Source organism: Triticum aestivum, chromosome 6B (genome assembly GCF_018294505.1).
Source record: "Triticum aestivum cultivar Chinese Spring chromosome 6B, IWGSC CS RefSeq v2.1, whole genome shotgun sequence".
In the NCBI taxonomy this organism is placed as follows: Eukaryota; Viridiplantae; Streptophyta; class Magnoliopsida; order Poales; family Poaceae; genus Triticum; species Triticum aestivum.
The window spans coordinates 669,793,665-669,812,959 of record NC_057810.1 but is presented as its reverse complement, the minus strand read 5'-3'; the positions used below and the strand labels follow the sequence as shown (position 1 = coordinate 669,812,959).

Sequence of the window (19,295 nt, the reverse complement as noted above, 5' to 3'; positions counted from 1 at the left end):
TCAAAAGATTGTGAGTACAAAGACAGGACTCATGAAATATACAGCGAAATCCACAATTGTCGCTGACTTTCACACTTGGAGTTTTTGTGTGGAAAAGCTCTAAAGAATGAATCAATTATCATTAATATGATGTAAAGATAATGTACAACATGATATGAGGCTGAGGGACAGGCAAAAAGGTTAAAGAAACATGTACCCGGAATTGATAATGGTTGACAACAGCGATAACCATTTTAAGTTTTTCGCTCCTATAACAACGAGTCAAGTGTTGATGCCAAACACAGTGACACAGAGTTATGCGTTGTAAAGGAGAATGTCCGGAATTATGTAGAAATGCTTGAAGCATAAAAGCAACAAACAAGTGTTTACAGATCTGCTTATTAAAGGCTTACCGCCCAGTGTGTTAGTTGAACACACAGTCGACATGGGTTTTTATGGTATAGTCTAAGATTTCCGGACAATAAAAGGGCCCAAGGTTAAAGAATCTGTTTCAAAACAGAGGAGTGTGTTGTAGGTGTTGATTCTATCGGGATGGACCGTGATGATGAGATAAGCTCTACATGCAAATCTGTGATGGAACGAGTGCTTTGAAAAGAGTTATTTCAAAGTATAAAGTTAAAAGGAAAGTTAAGATCAAGGGGGAGAATGTTAGGTTGATCTCATACCGATCGAGCCCAACGGCTCGACGGGCCCCTTGGCCTGCGCCCTGATCGGGGCGCCCAACCCTCTTATGGGTGGTGGGCCCCTGTCGCAGCGCTATATAAAGAGGTGGGGGAGCCGGCTGCACGCGGTACGAGGTTCACCGTGCGCCGCAACCCCCACCGATATCCCTACCGATCTAGGGTTAGCGCACAAGCGACGGGAAGCTCCGCCACCAGCCACTTCACCGCCGCCATCCACTCTCTGCTTTCACCGGCCACCGTCACCATGGCCGGCACCGGGAGTTCCTCATCTGGAGAAAGAGAAGGTAGGTACACCGGAATATCTAGCCTAACCGATCCCGACGGATCTAACATCACAAACTACTTCCACTAGTCGAGGCTCGTTATTACAGATCAAGAAATTGCTATTCTAACAAAGTTTGGATAAACAAATCCATTGCTCCTATAGTTAAAACCATTGCACGGAGACTCATTAGAAGGGCTTCAGCTTCAGGCTCAAGAGCATCCAGGTATTTTACCCATATTAAAAAAAAAGAATGTTGTAGGTGCGGTCATATAGAAAATGATTCATATTTGTTCTTTCATTGCACTCTGTGAGACCGGTTTGGTTTGATTTGGTTTCAAAACTGATGTCTTCGATCCTAACTTGTATCCTTCTATTGTCATTCAACTATTTTGTCTACTCTGGAAAATCTGGAAAGCAGAATGATCTTCTTTTCAAAAACAAAACTTGGAGCCCTATGCAGGTTGTTTATGCCACAAAGCAATGCTTAATGCAGTTACATGGAGGATACATATAAAAATAGCAAACCCCCGGCCAGAGCTTACATCAAAATTTCACCAAGAACTAATCTGGTTTTACATCCTGCAAGTATTTTACCTTATGTAGAGGCAACATTCAACCCTGTTGTCGCGACAAACAAAGCTTCATTTGGAGTGTTCCTAAAAAAATGAGCATACTAGTCACTCAATATTCGTCTAGTCGGCAACCTCAAATGTGCAAATAGGTTTTGCAGGCGGAAGCTACGGGTTTGCTTCTTGTTGCTTTAGTTGTTAAGGCTTTGAACTAGAACTCGATTTCCGTCTACTCTGATGCAGAACTCTAGTCGATGCCGCTAAAACAAGGAATTTGTTTGGAAATCCAACACCCTGGAGGAACCGACCTATTCTAACATATTTCTTCAACCTCGCTTCTTGCTTTAGCTGTTTCAGGATCAGGCACTTTCCTAGGCTCAAGAATCTACTAGATCATTCTCTTTGCTAAAAAGGCCTTTATATGCAGACCCTCTTCTAGCTGTTCTAAGCCTCCAGATGTAATTTCAAAATGGTCTTTGAAGTTATCTCCTTTCCCTTGGGGAAACTCCTCTTTGTACACTATTTAGGTTGCTAAATAATAAAGTCAAGCCATCTCGAGGGCTTAAGTTTGCCAAAAAAAAGTAGCTGATCACATAAATACAGATGAAGGAGGTACAGTTCGTATGGAGAGTGGGAGACTTCTTTCTATTCCTTTTCTTTCTCGAAGTAACATACAATAATCCAAGGATGAGTCGGGAAGTCTTTTCGTTCGAGTCTATAATTTTCTAGAAGAAAAATCATGTTCAAAAATCTTGGAGAAAAATAACCACATGCACATGTGGACATATCTTACATACATGCCAAATTTATGTATGAAATATTCTTATTAGTGCCCTACATAAAGCAAACTAGCTTATGGTCTTCAATTTATCAGAATGTAGATTATATTTATCAGAATCTACCAATAAACCATCGTATCTAGATTTCATCTACTCCCTCTGTTCGGAATTACTTGTCTCGAAAATGGATGTATCTAGATGTATTTTAGTATCTAGATACATCCATTTCTGGGACAAGTAATTCCGAACGGAGGGAGTATATCTCAGCTTAATCCAAGTTGCAAACATGACAACCTCCCAACATGCATATATCTTGATGTAGTATATGCACAACTAATATTCCGGGGACAATTGCCTGAGTTTAGATTTGCATTTCCATTTTGTTTGTCCCAAAAAGGAAAACCAAAATCTTGAAACTTTACTTATACTTATGAAAATAAAACCAGAGTTTTTGAAAGCCCCAACACATGACTTCTATTTTTTTGAGTAAATAGCATAAAACTACTACTTTTTGGGTTAGGGTTCCAAAAAACTACCGGATTTATTTTTCGCTGATAACTACCTAGTCAGGGGTTGGCTGTTTCAACAAACCTCAAATCCTCTTTGTTAAAAAATAAAACATGTTTATGATAGGTCGGGCCCGCCACTAAGCGCACCATTTGGTTGATCGTTTGTCTAACTGTCAACTGACTTTTGGGGTCCACATGTCAGCGCCTCATCCACAGATTTTTTATGGATTAGCCCCTACAAATATTTTTTAAAAGCAATCGGGTCCCTGGAATCATTTTAAAAAAGCAATCGGGTCCTTGGACTCTGCCCGTGGTCACCGGTGCGCCTCCATGGGGTTCCGCCCGTGGTCGCCACTGCACGCTGCCAAGGGTGGTCGCCACCGCACGCCGCCGCCATGGGGTTGTGCCCGCGGTCACCGCGCGCAATGGGGCTTCGCCCATGGTAGTCGCCGCGCGCCATGGGGCTTCGCCTGTGGTCGCCGCGCGCGCCATGGGGGGCTTGTGTGCAGGCCGCTGCCTCCCCTCCCAAGCCGGCTACGACCGCGACGATCTTGAGGAGCTCGCGGCAGGGGGTAGCGGACGCCACAGGCGAGGCACGGCACAGCGGCAGGCGAGTCACCGCGTGGCGGCGGCAGCAGGCGAGGCACGACATGGTGGCAGGCGAGGCACGATATGGAGGCATGGCGGCAGGCGAGATACTGCGCGCGCGGCTCGTCGGCCGGTGCAGGCAGCTCGGGATCGAGCAGGCTGCTGCGGGCGCGTCTCCTCTGGAGACCCGATTGCTTTTTGCAAAAACCTTTAGGGACCTGATTGAAAACTCACAGGTGCCCACCCCCTTGTAAGCTAACGGTCAAACAAAAGTGTGGGTCCCAACTGTCATAATCGTCATCAACTACTAAAGACTCGGTGATTTGTGTTTTTTGAAACAGCCAACCACCCACTTGATAGTTATCTGAGAAAAATTAAATTCGGTAGTTTTTTGGAACCCTAGCCTGTAAAGTAGTAGTTTTATGCTATTTACTGTCTTTTTTAGTAGCTGATCTCCATGAAGCGGAAAATTTGTTTGGGTTTTCTGTGAGCACCCTCAAGACTCAAGAGATGTACTTAGTAATAGGAAACATTCACATATAAATTTTAATAGCATTGTTATTACCAAAGAGAGTTGTAAAGGTTCATCTACATTGGTTCCTTAAGAGCAAGTATAATAAGGGGTTATAAGCCTACTTACATGACACTTTTAAGGAAAACGCTCGCTTTCCGCCGGCTGATAACGCGCAGGCATCAGCCGCCTCCCCTGCCAACCATGTGTCCAGGCGGGAGCCCACTGCAACGTCCCTTTTTTCCTGAGCGCACCCGCCACCGCGAAACCAGCCAACACGATGCTTGTTTTGTCTGCTCTTTCTTCCTCGGGCTACACATACACCCACTGTCGTATGCTACTGACTTGTTTATAATTTCTTAGAATGGAGACACACTGCCATTCCATGTACTAGTAGTCTAGTACTGGCTACTAGTACCTTTTTTGTACGTAAAAAAAAATAGATACAGTGTTGTGTTCACTGCCATGCCATGTACTACCTTTGGAACAAGTTTCTGCAACAACGGCGTTGTTGCGTAACGACGGCAGTGAACGACGACTGTACCAATGCGTGACGCGACGGGAGATATTATTGCAATTTTTGTTGTTGCAATTTTTGCAACAAGGATCTTGTTACAGAAATTTAGATATTGCGGGAGGTGTGTTTGCAATTTTTACAACAAGGGTCTGGTTGTAGAAAATTAGAAAAGAGGTTTTGCAACAGCTGACTTGTTGCAAGAAATTAGGGAAGAGGAGGTTTCATAACAAAGCTCTTCTTACAGGAAATTAGAGAAGAATAGGTTTCACAATAAGAGGGTCTTGTTGCAGAAAATTAGAGAAGAAGAAGTTTTGCAACAACAGACTTGTTGTAGGAAATTAGAGAAGAGGAGGTTTCGCAACAAAGGTCTTGTTGCAGGAATTTAGAGAAAAAAAGGTTTCACAACAAGAGTATTGTTACAGAAAATTAGAGAAATGAAACGGACCGCTCGCTTCATACTATCGGAGGAAGAAGCACAACAACCGACTTGTTGCAATTCGGGGCACACACGATTGGGGGAGATCTGATGGCTAATTCTGTGTCTATCGGACGGGACGAGAGGTGGTCAACATGGGTCATGTTCCAGAAAATTAGATGTGGCAGAGATGTTGTTTTAATTTTTGCAACAAAGGTCTTGTTGCAGAAAATTGGACGCAATGGAAAATGTTGTTGTAATTTTTGAAGGATCTTGCTGTAGAAATTAGACACGTGGAAGATGTTGCAGAAAATTGGACGCGTGAAAAATGTTGTTGCAGAAAATTAGACGCGGCGGGAGATGTTGTTGCAATTTTTCTAAGGGTCTTGTTGCAGAAAACTAAAGAAGAAGAGGTTTTGCAACATGAGTCATATTGCAGAAAATTATAAAAGATGAGGTTTCACAACAAAGGTCTTGTTGCATGAAATCAGAGAAGACCAGATCTTGCAACAAGAGCATTGTTATAGGAATTCTTCTTGTTGCGAAACCGCGCGGGACGCAGATCTGTCAGGAGTCGGGGGGGGGGGGGGGGCAAGAGTGCTATTGTTTCTGCAACAGAGCGGTTGTTGCGGAAAATAACTAGTACATACGGGACACGGGCAGTAGATCCAACGGCTACCAGGTCGGGCATCCAACGGCCGTTTGGGCGACGGATAAAATTAGAAAATCGGCCGGCGGACGCCTAGCGTCGCTCCACTTTTAACTATGTGAAAGAGGGAGAGGGAGGTTGGACGCCATGAACAGTATTATCACAATATTAAAGTTTTTCTTACTTCGTCAACAACTAATACTTTAACACTATCATCACAATATTAAAGTTGGCAAATTGATCCGAACTAGTCACGGACGATGCACGGGAACCAACCACAACGGCGTGCGCGATAGCTCCGTAGCACCTTCACACTCATGCACCACCTCCTTGCTTGCTCCAATGTCGTACATGTGCATGCAGTTATCATAAGGACTCATCCAATACACGGTGTTAGGGCGCAACCTAAACTTGTTGGCAGGACACCACGTTGCGTGAAAGCCGCCGGAGCTCGCAAGTACCGCCCGACCGCCAATGTTGTTCACCCGGACACATCTTGATCTGCCAAAACCCACCTTGTAGACGGCGACGTCATTGATCGTGCGCCTATGAAAGCCCGCAAAGACACTAGTAGAAAACGGAGCTTTAATACCGGTTCATAAGGGCCTTTAATACTGGTTCTGCAACCAGCATTAAAGAGTGGAGACTAAAGCCCCCCCTCCTTAGTATCGGTTTGGCACAAACCGCCAGTAAAGGCCCACCACGTGGCGTGAGCTCGCGCCGTGGTATGGGGGACCTTTAATACCGGTTGGTGTTACCAACCGGTACTAAAGGTATTTTTTTTGAATTCTTTTTTTGAAAATTTTGAAAAAAAATTGAATTTTTTTCGATTTTCAATTTTCTGAATTATTTGATGATTTAGTCTCTAGTCGCCCCTCTTAACTATTCAAGTGTGGATCACTCATTCCAAATCGTCTAACTTTCCGACCGGTCACCTATCCTCTCACTCCCCCAACCTGAGCATACTTAACTTCGGAGTTCTATTCCCCCTACTTTCCAAGTCTGCACTTGTTGTTTTCCTGACAAATGTAAGCTGTAAATCCTATTAACCCCCAGCAGTTTAGCTTGAGCATTAGGTCACACATTTCACCGTTTGAGTTTGAAACTATTATTTAAAAAACAGTAATTAGTTAGTAACACTAATATTTCTTAAATAAGTTTGACCATAGTTTGACCACAGTTTGATCATAGTTTGAGTAGATTTGACCAAAATTCAAAAAATTGAAATAATTATTTAGTAACACTAATATTCTTGAATAAGTATGTAGTAACATTAATACTTCTTGAATAAGTAGTTTGACCATAGTTTGACCAGATTTAACCAAAATTAAAAAAAACTTAAATTTGAGCATATCTTTTTCTCCTTTTGGAATTTGAGGATTCTAAAAAATTGCAAACAGGCCATAGGCTGTCAAAATCGGATGCGGATTTTCGTGCTGAATTTTTTGATATATTATATGTTTTTTTTTCACATCATATGCAAAAGTTATAGCCGTTTTACATTTTCCCTACACTTTTTTGCAAAACATGTCCAAATTTAAGTTTTTTAATTTTCCTAACTAGTAGATGTAGTAATATAACTACATTTTGAAGAATTTTATTTTTTGAATTTTTTATCATTTTCTTTTGTATCTTTCAAAACTGAAATGGCGATATAAAGGGGGGTAGAGATTGAAAATTGCCCTTTAGTACCGGTCTGTGGCACGAACCGGTACTATTGGTCAAACCCCTTTAGTACCGGTTTGTGGCACGAACCGGTACTAAAGATTAGTCCTTTAGTATCGATTTGTGCCACGAACCGGTACTAAAGGGGTTCGCGGGGCCCCGGTCTGACGCCAGCCTGCCACCACCCCTTTAGTACCGGTTCGTGGCACGAACCGGTACTAAAGGTTCAAAACGAACCGGCATTAATGCATAGCCGTTCGAACCGGCACTAATGGTACCATTAGTACCGGGCCAAAATCGAACCGGCACTAATGTGTCTCACATTAGGTCCTTTTTTTACTAGCGAGAAGATCCACACCATGTGAAGCTTGCCGTCCAGGTCCAGGAGGGAGAAGTATGCACTCACGCACCCATCGCCGCTCGGATGGAAGGTGAGCTTTACCCCTTTGGTTCTCACGGTGCTTAACCTTGGCTCCGGCGAGAGCTCAAGCACGCCGCACTTGTTCTGGTGGATTGGATAGTAAAACTTGTCACCGGATGGCACTAGACCGAAGACGTGCCTCTTGTTCCACGACCGGTGTTCCCCAATCTTCACCAACTTGCCTCCAAGATCGTACTCATGCCTTACCCACTCCGGCGCCGGCGAACCGGTGTGGCAGTACCAGAGGACGGTGCTCTCGTATGGCTCGGCCAGGACCACCGTGCAGCCGCCGGGAGCCGTGGGATCGCCTGACAACGCGCAGTCGGAGCCCACCGGCGGAGCTTGCGCGAACGACGGCAGGGCAACCCGGCCGTGCTCCGGATCCTGCGGGTCCCACAGGAAGGTGGCGGAGGTGTCCGGGTCCTAGGCCAGCACCCAGCCCTGCGTGGTGACCCAGTTCCGCTTGGTTAGCAGCGGGCCGATCTCGCACGCCCGGTACACGCCGTCGGGGGCAGCGTGCAGCTTCGTGCCCCGCTCCTCGCCGTACTCGAAGACGAGACTCGGCAGCGGCGACGTCGCCATGACGGCAGCTTCGTGTCAGCTTATGATGGTTTTATGGTGACCGGCCGGTGCTCCGGCGTCGCGCTAAGTAGGCGCGCGGCGACGACGAGTTCGGGTCCAATACGGAGTCGTGCTCAGGTCGGGTTCCTGTCGCGCGCGCTCTCACTCTCGGCGAACCGACCGAAGCGATGGTGGGCCCCTAGTGTCCCGGCCCGCCAAGCCCATTGAAGCCCAGCCTGGCAGCCCGTGGACTTTTCTCCGCGGCGCTCCGGCCCACCACACCCGTCGTCCTCCGGGCGCAGCGGCGCTGCCGCACCGGCACTTGTTCACCCATCGAAATCGTCGGCCCTTCTCTTCTCCCGACCGACCGCTGCCTGGACCGGTGAGCCATGGCGGGCGAGGGGGAGGAGGACGAGGCGGCGGAGATCGAGCTGCAGCTGGAGCAGCACCTGGAGGAGCAGCGGTCCTCCCTCGCCGCCGTCGACGAGGCCCTCGCCGCCGACGCCTCCAACGCGGACCTCCTCGAGGTGCGTACGCATCTGTGTGCGTCTGTCCCTGAACGTGCAGCACGGCCCGGATTGCTGATTAACTAGTTCCCTAGGGATGGGGATTCTTAGGGGTCCTAGGGATTCTAGACTTCTTGGGGGGCATCCCTTTTTCGTCGAGGCAGGTAGTAGGGAGCTAGTGGTTGTTGGTGTACAAGTAGAACTTGAATGATTGCCAGTATGGATTGCCTGTTTGCGATGGGATTATGGCATTCTGCAGTATGTGCTGGATTATTGGCTGATAAGTAGTTGCAACAGTTGCTCAGTTAGGGATGTTCTATTTTGGGAGGTGAGAGCAATTGGTGTCTTGGTTTGATTACAAGAATGGTGCTCCTTTTTTAATGTGTTGGCATTGCTCCAGTGCACTTTGTCCATGGATATTGCTGCAGGGGTTGAATTAGCTCGTTCATGTCATGTGTTGTTTTCTCATTGGCAGCAGCTAAGCTGAAAAACTAGAAGAAATTAAGCATTGTATATTATTACAACATCTATATACACTGGCATGCGGTATTGAGAGCATGAGTTTGGTAGATTTTGCATCTTAGCTTATTTGTTTCAACTGATCATTGACGACTGATGAGAGCTGCTGCAAGAAAGTAAGGCATGTACTGTGGAAGTGATTAGTAGCTCCCTTTTTTTGCTCATTCCTGATATGCACACATAAGTGTGCATGTCTTGTCTTAAAGACCCTTGGAGAAAATTCTTGACCCCTTTTGGGGAGATATTTCAGGTCACAATGTTTCATCATTTTGCATTTGCACTTGTACTATATCTGAGTTAAATTATGTTTCGTTCTGAAGGTGCATGGGGAACTTCTGTCTGCTATTAAAGATGCAGAGGAAGGGCTTCTGCATTTGAAGCGTTCTAGGCTAGTGAAGCAAATCGATGAGATCTTTCCAAATCAGGAGTCAGCATCGCTATCAACTGAAGCTGCTATTGAGCCATTAGATCCACATGATGTTGAGCCAGAACCATTGGAGCCACAAGAATTTTCAGTAGGATCAAAGTGTAGATTCAGGCACAATGATGGGCGTTGGTATAATGGATGCATTCTGGGACTTGAAGGTTCAGGCAATGCACGGGTCTCATTTCTGACACCCACATCAGAAAACATGTCGGTGAGTCATGCAATTTGATCTATCATTTTTAAACACAGATTGTCTTCCGAATTGAACCAGCTTGCTACCTGTTAGCCACCAGACTTAATCCCTTGCGTGCTGATATGGTTGGTATCGTTAACTATGTGGTAGTGTGGCTCACCAGCCAGTAGGAAATCACTTTGTCACTTTGTAGTATGTATTCCTTTTTGCTGCCTTCCTTTCTTCAAATATGTTTGCGTCACTTGCACTAATGTTAGGACCTGCATGGTTGTTTTGTTGAATGGCCTTTGACTATTGCGTGACTGAACAACTATAGGAAATAGTTCTGATTGTCACAAAATATACATTATGGATGTCTCCACCTTTTATCTCAATTTTAAACTCAACAGAAGTCCCTCTGTTGCGAATTTGATTGTCTAATGTGGACTTGCATAATCAATATAAACCTCACAGGGTTACAAACCTGTTCATGTTGTTCGAGCTCTAAATCTCATCCCCTCAGGAACTATTGACGAGTTGTTACCAGGCAGTGCACAGTGATATTACATTATACTCTTCGTTACTAGAACCATGTGAAATCCGCATATACTCATGATAACCCATCTGTTGGAAAATAAATTTCTCTTGATAAACCTGAGCATATTGCACCCTCCATTTGCTTCCATCCCACTCCCACGAACACCCAGAAATACACAACAAAGGCAGAAAACCCCCTCTTAGAGCAGATTACACAGGTGGGTATGCTACAGCTACCTTTCCTTCAGCCATAACTTTCTGCTGCTTAATATAACTGTGGTAATACCCAGAACAAAGATCATTATTATTACCAGACTTTCTAATATAAGCCTGCCCATAGTGCAGATGTGCAAGTTCTTTCTGCAGCAACGGTGTCGGTTTGCTAATAACTGCCGCTTGTCCCATGGTATGTAAATGTTTTTTCCATCGTTTGAAGGATTGAACCCTTTGAACTGTGCTTTGTTCCAGTGTCTTGTTCATTTGTTTTCACATTTAACCCTTTAAAACGAATTGCTCCTTCCGTGTATTCATATTGCTTTCTTGGTGAATACTGTGTCATTATGCAATATTTGCTTCTCCCTGTTTTTTGGTGAATACTGTCCTTTCATGCTAAGTGGAATGCATGTCTTCTAATTCATAATTATCTGCAGGTGTTTTAATTCCTACTTCATCCTTGAAACGGTTTACGCCAACTGCATGGCGACAGTCCCTGGCAGGATCCAGCATACTGGCGGCTTCTGGGCACCATTCTGGCCTTTGGAGGAGAGCTGAACTTGAGTCTTGGGATGATGAGTTGAAGCGCGGTCAGGTGGTCTTTCAAGATGATGGGAGTACTGCAACGCTTCCGGGTGATTCCCTTTCTATCCCAGAATATGCTGATGTGAGCAACGAAGATGATGAAAGAGGCTCAAGCGATGATGAATCCGAGTTAAGTGAAGATGGCGATCAGGAGGACGAATCCATCCATCAGGGCCTTGGCCGTATGGAAACCAGAAATTTAACCGGTGTTCAGTCCGAGACTGTGATCTTTGCAAAATGGGAACAGCACACCAGGGGCGTTGCCTCCAAATTGATGGCAAAGATGGGGTATCGAGAGGGCATGGGGCTAGGCTTGTCTGGCCAAGGCATGCTCGATCCAATCCCAGTCAAAGTACTACCGCCCAAGCAATCACTCGACCATGCGGTCACAACAACCACGGGCGAGGACGGCCGAAGCATACACCGCGAGAAAGATAAGAAGCGCAGTCGGGGCGGGCAAAGGAAGCGCGACAGGAAGTTTGCGGAGCTGGCCAGGGCCGCCAAGGCCGAGGAGGCGGAGAGGTCCGTCTTCAGCTTCATGAACAACCAGCTGGTGAGCCAGGAAGCGTCAGAAGGCTCCTCGGCCGCCAAGGCCAGGAAAGAGTCGCCATCGGGTCAGGCCAATGGGCATCCAAAGAAAGAAGACAACAGAAGGTCTCTGCTCGCGTACGATGACGAGGTGAAGGAGCTGAGGAGCCAGGTCGGGCGGCTGGAGGAGATGGTGCAGCGCAACCGCAAGGACAAGGCGGTGCACGATGCGGCGTCGAGGAAGCTGGAGCAGACGCGGAAGGCGCTCGCCGACGCCGAGGCGACGCACGCCTCGGCCACCAACGCTATCGCCAGGAAGGAGAAGGAGAAGAAGTGGTTGAAATTCTGATATGCGACGTCTGTGTGTGCACAGCCGGTGGGTGTTTAATTGGAGCTCTGTTGTAGTTGGCCCTAGAGGTAGAACCATTCCTGTTATAGTTATCTGAACTAAGAAACATCCTGCACATTTGGTCAGGTCTGGTCTTATGCATATCTGATGGTTGGATGCTTTACTTGATATATTCTGCTGCTCATGGACTTTTTACTGGTCCATGTAATATTATACGTTCACTAACAGTTGATGAGAAGCTGTCTTGGCACTTCCAAGGTGATGCTTGTCTGCTTCACTTAGGCCTTGTTTGGTTGAGGTGGATTTTGAAGGGGATTGACAGGGATTGAGGGGGGGTTAAACCCTCTACAAGCCAAAATCCCCTCCAATCCTCTTCAATCTCCTTGGGAGGAGGATTAACCGAACAAGGCCTTAGGGGGTGCGGAATAAGTTATGAAGCAGTAACTAATTTCTCCCGTGTCCTAATCAAATCGGACGACGAGTCGGTCTGATAGATGCAAAATATCACAAGTGTGATGTCTGACGACGTCCGTGCTTTACTCACTCGAAACATCCAGATATGCAGCTCAAAAAAAGAAAAATCCAGAAGCGAACGATAGCGAAACTTTCGTGAAGATATGAGCTTCTGTTAGCTTGATTTTTTCCCACTCTCGTGAATATATATTAACACGGCGGCATAGCAAAGGACAGCACGCATCCTAAGCATGAGCTACTTGATTGTCACCAAATTAATTAATCTAATAATAACTCTGTTGGTTGGCACTTGAGAAAGAGGAAGAAGCATTGCACCGTACCCACCCGCCTCTGGTCCGCCGCATCAACCGGCCGACGGCGGTGCTGCTGATCGGCGGGCTGGCCCTCGCCGTCCAGCTCTCTTGCTTCATCGTCCCCTACTGTGTGCTCTCCCCCAGGCTCTACCTTCTCACTCCTGGATTTCCCCGCGGGGGGGGGGGGGGGGGGGGGGGGGGGGACATTGCGCCGTGGTAAGTAACTGATGAATCCATTTCGTTCCCGGAGCATGATTATGAAAAGATGGGAATATGTGAGCTCAGCAAGTTAATAATTTTATTTTCTTATTGTGTCCATAAGTTTAATCTATACCTGCACCTACCCATTTATGAATATCTTTTCATTCTCATTGAAATCTGGTTTCCAAGTATTTCTAGACATGTTGTCTGAAATAGTAACTTTGTTTACTGTCGATGATAATAAATACAAGTTTGATGACACAAATTATGCTACTGCTTATCTATTATCTCCACTATTGGGTCATTTTCCCACTACAAAGATTAAGCCGATTCATGATAATGAGGTTGGGTTTACATAGTTTATAATTAGTACTTGAGACTCATTGAGCATTTCTTTATTTACAAAATATGCTATCAATTCTATTAGCTCAGCGAGTCATATTTTTTTACTTATTATACATCCTCGAATCCATAAGTTTGTACCGGCAGCTAACCATTTGTGGAATTTCATTTCCATTGAAACATGGTCTCCAAATATTTCTACACATGCTTTCTGAAATATCAACTTTCTTTGCTGTTAGTGATAACGAATAAAACTTTGACCACAAAAATCATTCTTCATGTTTATTATCTCCACTATTGCGTCATTTTCCTACCACAAATATCACGATTAGGCTGAGTCATGATAATGAGGTTGGGTTTACATACATAATTGCATGAACTTCATTGAACTTTTCTTTATTTACGGAATATGTTGTTAATTCTTCTCATGATCATATTTTCGTGATAATAGATATTGGCGTACATGTTGCAAATTGCAATGGTTTGCTCCATGCTTCAAGCAATGTTGCATTATAGCCGTGAATTTCCTCCCAAAAGTCTGGTGCATACCAGACAAGTGGGATGAGAATCTTGCTCGTGAAGGGTTGATTCTCCATGAATGCATAAACAGTCTTGTGCTCATTGCGTAGACAAATGGAAACCCTTGCTCGTGGAGGATTGGCTCTCCACAAAAGCAAGAGAACTCTTTCTCGTTTTGCTAAGTATGGGGTGGCATGATCCTCACTCGTTGAAGATTAACCCTTCACAAAAGCGAGCAATTTTGCTCACTTTTATTATAATGAAAAAAGCCTTTGCTCACTTATAAGATACTCAAGGGGCAAGGCAATCATTGCTAGTGACGGAGAGCAAAATTTTCTCTCCGTCAAAAACAATGATTGCCTTGCTCACTTGGCGTAAAGGTAGAAGAGCATATTTTGCTCCTAAAGATTCAAGACAATCTTTGCTCAGTTATACAAAAGTAAAGCTAAGCAAAGGTTAAGGTGACCCTTGCTAGTGTAGAAGAACGATTTGTTTTTTCATCAAAATCAAGGAATCCTTACTCTCTTAAGGTTACTCAAGGGCAAGGCAATTCTTGCTAGTGGTGGAAAGCAAGTTTTGCTCTTCATCAAAACCAAGGATTTCCTTGCTCATCCAATGCATAAAAAATTCTATGCAAAGAACAATGCTAGAGTCATTTGGCTCCCTCAAAATCAAGTTACCATTGAAGCTACTCAAAGGGCAAGGCAATTCTTGCTAGTGATGGACATAAAAATTTGCTATCCATCAAAACCAAGATTTGTTTTGCTTATTTGGTGCAAAAAGTAAACCCATGCAAGGGGCAAGATGAGCCTTGCTATAGTTACTTGACTCGCCCTTAAAATTCAGGAGATCCTTTCTTGCTTAAGGCTACTCAAAGGGCAAGGCAATTCTTGGTAGTGGTGGACAGCAAGTTTTGCTCTCCATCAAAACCAAGGTTGTCTTACTCATGTGGTAATGTGTTTGGAGGGCGGGTGGGTAACTCTGCCTATGCTATGCATAGCCGGTCCCAAGCCCGGCTAAAAAGAGGAGGGACCACAGAACGCATGACCATTTATGTATTTTATTATTCATTGTGTCTTTTAATTTTAAAATATAAAAGAGAGTAATTAGAAGAAGACAATCTCTATAGGAAATGGAACACATTTTCCCTTGTTTATAGCTAGATTGCATCCATGCTAACAACTGGATTGCCAACCCCTTTTCGGCCTAATGAGCTACTCTTACAAAATTTCTATGTATGTTGAACGAAATGCTAGAGCTCCTACTTTCTAGAATAAAACTTCTTAAATTCATATGCTTGTAGCTTTATCTATTTTTCTCGCCCTACACTAGCAGGCATGGAGTTAAAGCTCATGCTCTTGGTTGATGTATTCGAATTTTTCATCTTTCATAGGAGTAATTTTGTCATGTAGTTATATTCAAAATTCTACTTTGGTGTCGATTCAAGAACCACTACTAGCCTGAATATTAGTTAGCTCATGATAAATTGCTCTCCTTCTTCTCAAAGGAGCCTATGAGGCATTGTCGAAAAATTTCTTTGTACCAGATTTTGAACTTCAAGTAAGATAAATAAATGGACCAATAATTGTTCATTGCCATGCCATACTATGCGATGCAATTAAATGTGTAGTGTTGCATCTCCAATGGTAGCAGCACGCTAAATCCACCATTGTTGCTTTGCCTTCTAGGGCAGATAAAGCTTTCTCATATGGGATAACCTTCCACTTTGAACAATACTAGATGACCCATTGCGCCTATTGGCGTAGAGACCAACCGCGGGCCGGAAGTTAAGCAAAATATTTGAAGGATTTTTCTCCCCAACTGTTTGCAAATGATTACGCTCATACTGCATTTTATTTTCTTTGACGATGATCATTGCCCATAATTTTTTCTTGATGATTTACTTTGATAACATGAGACCCTGTTCGTGATGAATTTTTTCCTAACTGTCTGCAACATCGCAAAGACCAACTACAACCAGAAGTTACACAAGCTATGAGTGGCACGTGGAGTGGGCACGAAGCAGCCGGGTTGGTAGCGAAGACCGACCACACACTCCACGTCAAACAACGTCGAAGCCACCCACTCCCACCCAAAATCACGTGAACAGAAGAAAACTAAGGGAGCCAACCAAACGATCCACTAACTGAGGAAGAGTGAGATCACCAAGCACAAGCAGGAGGTCATGCCAAAGCCACCGAGCAAAATGTTCAGCTAATCCAAGGTAAAAACATGATCATACAACAATTGGCAAAGGTTAAGGTGATCCTTGCTAGTGTAGGCGAGCCATTTGGTTTTTCATCAAAATCAAGGAAATCGTTACTCTCTTAAGGTTACTCAAAGGCAAGGCAATTATTGCTAGTGGTGGAAAGCAAATTTTGCTCTTCATCAAAACCAAGGATTGCCTTGCTCATTCGATGCATAAATAATTCTATATGAAAAGGACAATGCTAGAGTCATTTGGCTCCCTCAAAATCAATGAACCCTTGAGGCTACTCAAGGGGCAAGACAATTCTTGCTAGTGATGGACATCAAATTTTGCTATCCATCAAAACCAAGATTTGACTTGCTTATTTGGTGCAAAAAGTAAGCCTATGCAAGGGGTAAGACGAGCCTTGCTATAGTTACTTGGCTCGCCCTTAAAATTAAGGGGATCCTTTCTTGCTTAAGGCTACTCAAAGGGCAAGGAAAATCTTGGTAGTGGTGGACAAATTTTTTTGCTCCCCATCAAAACCAAGAATTATATTACTCATGTGTTAATGTGTTTGGAGGGTGGGTGGGTAACTCTGCCTATTCTATGCATAGTTGGTCCCAAACCCGGATAAAAAAGGGAAGGAACAAAAAAGGCATGACCATTTATGTATTCTAATATCATTGTGTAATTTAGTTTTAAAATGTAGAGAGTAACTAATAGACGACAATCTGCATAGGAAATGGAAAACATTTTCTCTTGTTTATAGCTGGATTGCATCGCTGCTAACAAATGGGTTGCTAACCCCTTTCTGGCCTTGTGAGCAACTCTTACAAAAATTATATCTATGTTCAATGAACGAAATGCCGGAGCTCCTACTTTCTAGAATTAAAACTTCTTAAATTCACGTGCTTGTAGCTTTATCTATTTTTCTGGCACTACACTAGCAAGTGTGGAGATAAATCTCCTCTTGGCTGATGTATTTGAATTTTTCATGCTTCTTAGGAGTAACATGGTCAAGTAGTTACATTCAAATTCTGCTTTGGTACCAATTCAAGAACCATTACTAACCTGAATATTAGTTAGCTCGTGAGAAATTGTTCTCCCTTTTCTTCTCAAAGGAGACTATGAGGCTGAAAGGATTGATATAGTTGACTAGAGGGGGGGGGGGTGAATAAGCAACTAACAATTTTTCGCTTTTCTTTACCAAATTAAACTTTGCATCAATGTACGTTGTCTAGATATGCAACTAGGTGAACAACTTATATGATGCAACAACAACAAGCACACAAGCAAGCAAGGGATATAACACAAGTAAGCTTGCAAAAGTAAAGGCACGAGATAACCAAGAGTGGAGCCGGTGAAGACGAGGATGTGTTACCGAAGTTCCTTCCTTTTGAGGGGAAGTACGCCTCCGTTAGAGCAGTGTGGAGGCACAATGCTCCCCAAGAAGCCACTAGGGACACCGTATTCTCCTCACGCCCTCACACAATGCGAGATGCCATGATTCCACTATTGGTGCCCTTGAAGGCGGCGACCGAACCTTTACAAATGAGGTTGGGGCAATCTCCACAACTTAATTGGAGGCTCCCGACGACACCACGAAGCTTCACCACAATGGACTATGGCTCCGAGGTGACCTCAGACGTCTAGGGTGCTCAAACGCCCAAGAGTAACAAGATCCGCTAGGGATTAGTGGGGGGAATCAAATTTCTCTTGGTGGAAGTGTAGATCGGGGCCTTCTCAACCAATCCCGAGCAAATCAACAAGTTTGATTGGCTAGGGAGAGAGATCGGGCGAAAATGGAGCTTGGAGCAACAATGGAGCTTAGGGATGGAAGAGGTGGTTGTTGGAAATATGCCCTAGAGGCAATAATAAAAGGATTATTATTATATTTCCTTGTTCATGATAATTGTCTTTTATTCATGCTATAATTGTATTATCCGGAAATCGTAATACACGTGTGAATACATAGACCACAACATGTCCCTAGTGAGCCTCTAGTTGACTAGCTCGTTGATCAACAGATAGTCATGGTTTCCTGAGTATGGACATTGGATGTCAATGATAACAGGATCACATCATTAGGAGAATGATGTGATGGACAAGACCCAATCCTAAGCATAGCACAAAGATCGTGTAGTTCGTTTGCTAGAGCTTTTCCAATGTCAAGTATCTTTTCCTTAGACCATGAGATTGTGTAACTCCCGGACACCGTAGGAGTGCTTTGGGTGTACCAAACGTCACAACGTAACTGGGTGACTATAAAGGTATGCTACGGGTATCTCTGAAAGTGTCTGTTGGGTTGACACGGATTGAGACTGGGATTTGTCACTCCGTATGACGGAGAGGTATCTCTGGGCCCACTCGGTAATGCATCATCATAATGAGCTCAAAGTGACCAAGTGTCTGGTCACAGGATCATGCATTACGGTACGAGTAAAGTGACTTGCCGGTAACGAGATTGAACGATGTATTGGGATACCGACGATCGAATCTCGGGCAAGTAACATACCGATTGACAAAGGGAATTGTATACGGGGTTGCTTGAATCCTCGACATCGTGGTTCATCCGATGAGATCATCGAGGAGCATGTGGGAGCCAACATGGGTATCCAGATCCCGCTGTTGGTTATTGACCGGAGAGCAGTCTCGGTCATGTCTACGTGTCTCCCGAACCCATAGGGTCTACACACTTAAGGTTCGGTGACGCTAGGGTTGTAGAAATATGAGTATGCAGCAAACAAAAAGTTGTTCGGAGTCCCGGATGAGATCCCGGACGTCATGAGGAGTTCCGAAATGGTCCAGAGGTAAAGAATTATATATGGGAAGTCGAGTTTCGGCCATCGGGAAAGTTTCGGGGTTCACCGGTATTGTACCGGGACCACTGGAAGGGTCCCGGGGGTCCACCGGGTGGGGCCACCTATCCCGGAGGGCCCCATGGGCTGAAGTGGGAGGGGAACTAGCCCCTGGTGGGCTGGTGCGCCCCCCTCCCCCCTGCCCCCCCTCTGCGCCTAGGGTTGGGAACCCTAGGGGAGGGGGCGCCTCCACTTGCCTTGGGGGGCAAGTTTCCCCCTTGGTCGCCGCCCCCCCAGGAGATCCCATCTCGTAGGGCCGGCGCCCCCCTGGGGTCCCTATATAAAGAGGGGGGGTGGGAGAGCAGCCACACCCTGACACCTGGCACCTCCCTTCCCCCCTTGCTACACCTCTCCCTCCCGCAGACGCTTGGCGAAGCCCTGCCGGATCCCTGCTGCATCCACCACCATGCCGTCGTGCTGCTGGATCTTCATCAACCTCCCCTTCCCCT

The 19,295-nt window shown here is 45.1% G+C and overlaps 1 protein-coding gene across 1 annotated transcript; it reads left to right on the top strand.

The window, feature by feature from the left end:
* Positions 1 to 8,410: 8,410 nt before the first annotated feature.
* LOC123139023 (zinc finger CCCH domain-containing protein 18) lies at positions 8,411 to 12,206 on the top strand. The gene is made up of 4 exons (XM_044558853.1): positions 8,411 to 8,659; positions 9,478 to 9,795; positions 10,639 to 10,699; positions 10,944 to 12,206. The coding sequence occupies exons 1-4, from the start codon at positions 8,522 to 8,524 to the stop codon at positions 11,966 to 11,968; spliced, it is 1,542 nt and encodes a 513-aa protein (XP_044414788.1). The 5' UTR covers positions 8,411 to 8,521; the 3' UTR covers positions 11,969 to 12,206.
* The last annotated feature ends 7,089 nt before the right edge of the window (positions 12,207 to 19,295 follow it).

Excerpts from the sequence above, each read along its gene's own strand:
- LOC123139023 (XM_044558853.1), top strand. The coding sequence starts at position 8,522 with ATGGCGGGCGAGGGGGAGGAGGACGAGGCGGCGGAGATCGAGCTGCAG. Across the intron at positions 9,796-10,638 it reads CCACATCAGAAAACATGTCG|ATGTGCAAGTTCTTTCTGCA; the intron begins GTGAGTCATGCA and ends CCCATAGTGCAG. Across the intron at positions 10,700-10,943 it reads TAACTGCCGCTTGTCCCATG|GTGTTTTAATTCCTACTTCA; the intron begins GTATGTAAATGT and ends AATTATCTGCAG.